General features: G+C 38.4%; 1 protein-coding gene across 1 annotated transcript in view; it reads left to right on the plus strand.

Annotated features, from left to right (window-relative positions):
• Nucleotides 1–202: 202 nt before the first annotated feature.
• The window catches only part of LOC129834876 (interleukin-10-like), a 10276-nt gene continuing 7591 nt past the window's right edge, over nucleotides 203–2887 (plus strand). Inside the window, exons 1-2 of the mRNA XM_055900232.1 lie at nucleotides 203–373; nucleotides 2427–2486. Of these exons, the coding sequence (XP_055756207.1) occupies nucleotides 203–373; nucleotides 2427–2486 (231 nt within the window). The remainder of the gene's footprint in view (nucleotides 374–2426; nucleotides 2487–2887) is intronic.

The raw sequence follows: 2887 nt of genomic DNA on the forward strand, positions 1-2887 counted from the left end.
TCAGTATCTCCAGCACCAGACGGTGTCAGGACCAGAGGATCAGTATCTCCAGCACCAGTAGACTCCAGCACCAGACGGTGTCAGGACCAGAGCATCAGTATCTCCAGCACCAGACGGTGTCAGGACCAGAGGATCAGTATCTCCAGCACCAGACGGTGTCAGGCCCAGAGGATCAGTATCTCCAGCACCAGTAGACTCCAGGATGTCTCCCTCCTCTCTTCTCCTGTCCCTGCTGCTGGCTGCAATGTTGCAGTGTGAGCATGCCCAGAGCAGACGTGTGACATGCTCCGACCGCTGCTGCTCCTTTATAGAGGGCTTCCCCGTCAGACTGAAGGAGCTCCGTACCGCCTTCTCCACCATCAGAGACTACTACGTAAGTACCTTCTCTAAATATATATATATATATATATATATATACATTTATATTAATATACTACGTAAGTACTCTATCTAAATATATATATATATACATTTATATTAATATACTATGTAAGTGCTCTCTCTAAATATATATATATTTATATACATATTAATTTACTACTACGTAAGTACCCTCTCTAAATATAAATATATATATATATATACATATTAATTTACTACTATGTAAGTACTCTAATATATACATTTATATTAATATACTGCTATGTAAGGACTCTAATATATATACATTTATATTAATATACTACTATGTAAGTACTCTAATATATACATTTATATTAATTTACTACTATGTAAGTACTCTAATATATACATTTATATTAATTTACTACTATGTAAGTACTCTAATATATACATTTATATTAATTTACTACTGTGTAAGTACTCTAATATATACATTTGTATTAATTTACTACTATGTAAGTACTCTAATATATACATTTATATTAATTTACTACTGTGTAAGTACTCTAATATATACATTTGTATTAATTTACTACTATGTAAGTACTCTAATATATACATTTATATTAATATACTGCTATGTAAGTACTCTAATATATATACATTTATATTAATATAGTACCATGTAGGTACTCTCTCTCTCTATATATATATATATATACACACATTTATATTAATTAGTAGTATGTAAGTACTCTATATATACATTTATATTAATATGCTACTATGTAAGTACTCTAATATATATACATTTATATACTACTATCTAAGTACTATATATATATATTTAAATTAATATACTACTATGTAAGTACTCTACACAGTGCTTTAGGAAAGTATTCAGACCCCTTGACTTTCTACACATGTTGTTATGTTACGGCCTTATTCTAAAATATATATATATATATATATATATATATACATCATATATGTATATATAGTCCAGGCTCTGGCTGGACCACTCAAGGACATTCAAAGACTTGTCCCGAAGCCACTCCTGCATTGTATTGGCTGTGTGCTTAGAGTCGTTGTCCTGTTGGAAGGTGAACCTTCGCCCCAGTCGGAGGTCCTGAGCGCTCTGGAGAAGGTTTTCATCAAGGATCTCTCTGTACTTTGCTCCGTTCATCCTTACCTCGATTTAGCCCGACTCGTCTCCCAGTCCCTGCTGCTGAAAAACATCCTCATAGCATGATGCTGCCAACACCATGCTTCACTGTAGGGATGGTGCAAGGTTTCCTCCAGATGTGACGCTTGGCATTCAGGCCAAAGAGGTCAATCTTGGTTTCATCAGACCAGAGAATCTTGTTTCTCATGGTCTGAGAGTCCTTTAGGTGCCTTTTGGCAAACTCCAAGCGGGCCGTCATGTGCCTTTTACTGAGAAGTGGCGTCCGTCTGGCCACTCTACCATAAAGGCCTGATTGGTGGAGTGCTGCAGAGATGGTTGTCCTTCTGGAAGGTTCTCCCATCTCCACAGAGGAACTCTGGAGCTCTGTCAGAGTGACCATTGGGTTCTTGGTCACCTCCCTGACCATTGCCCTTCTCCCCTGAGTGCTCTAGGAAGAGTCTTGGTGGTTCCAAACCTGTTTTTGCTTTGTCATTATGGGGTATTGTGATGTCATTATGGGGTATTATGATGTTATTATGGGGTATTGTGATGTCATTATGGGGTATTATGATGTCATTATGGGGTATTGTGATGTCATTATGGGGTATTATGATGTTATTATGGGGTATTGGGATGTCATTATGGGGTATTGTGATGTCATTATGGGGTATTATGTGTAGATTGATGAGGGAAAAAAACAATTTAATAAATTTTAGAACAAGTCAATGGGTCAATACTTTCCGAAGGCTGTGTACATAACCCTTACCAAGCATATCATTGTACCAATTACACCCACTGCTTGATCTAACCTTTATATACAACCCTTTAGTAAGCACCTCATTGTACCGTTTACACCCACTGCATGATTGGATATGATACTAAACAGACTTCACTAAACTGGGCTGTTTGTTGTCTGCAGGAGGCTAATGATGAGCTGGAGACACCTCTTCTAGACAAGGAGATTCTAGACCACATCAAGGTGAGTTCATACTGTCTCCTCTTCTAGACGAGGGGATTCTACACCACATCAAGGTGAGTTCATACTGTCTCCTCTGATAGACGAGGGGATTCTACACCACATCAAGGTGAGTTCATACTGTCTCCTCTGATAGACGAGGGGATTCTAGACCACATCAAGGTGAGTTCATACTGTCTCCTCTGATAGACGAGGGGATTCTACACCACATCAAGGTGAGTTCATACTGTCTCCTCTTCTAGACGAGGAGATTCTACACCACATCAAGGTGAGTTCATACGGTCTCCTCTTCTAGACGAGGGGATTCTAGACCACATCAAGGTGAGTTCATACTGTCTCCTCTGATAGACGAGGGGATTCTAGACCACATCAAGGTGAGTTCATACTGTCTCCTCTGATAGACG

Source organism: Salvelinus fontinalis, chromosome 3, assembly GCF_029448725.1.
Source record: "Salvelinus fontinalis isolate EN_2023a chromosome 3, ASM2944872v1, whole genome shotgun sequence".
NCBI lineage: Eukaryota > Metazoa > Chordata > Actinopteri > Salmoniformes > Salmonidae > Salvelinus > Salvelinus fontinalis.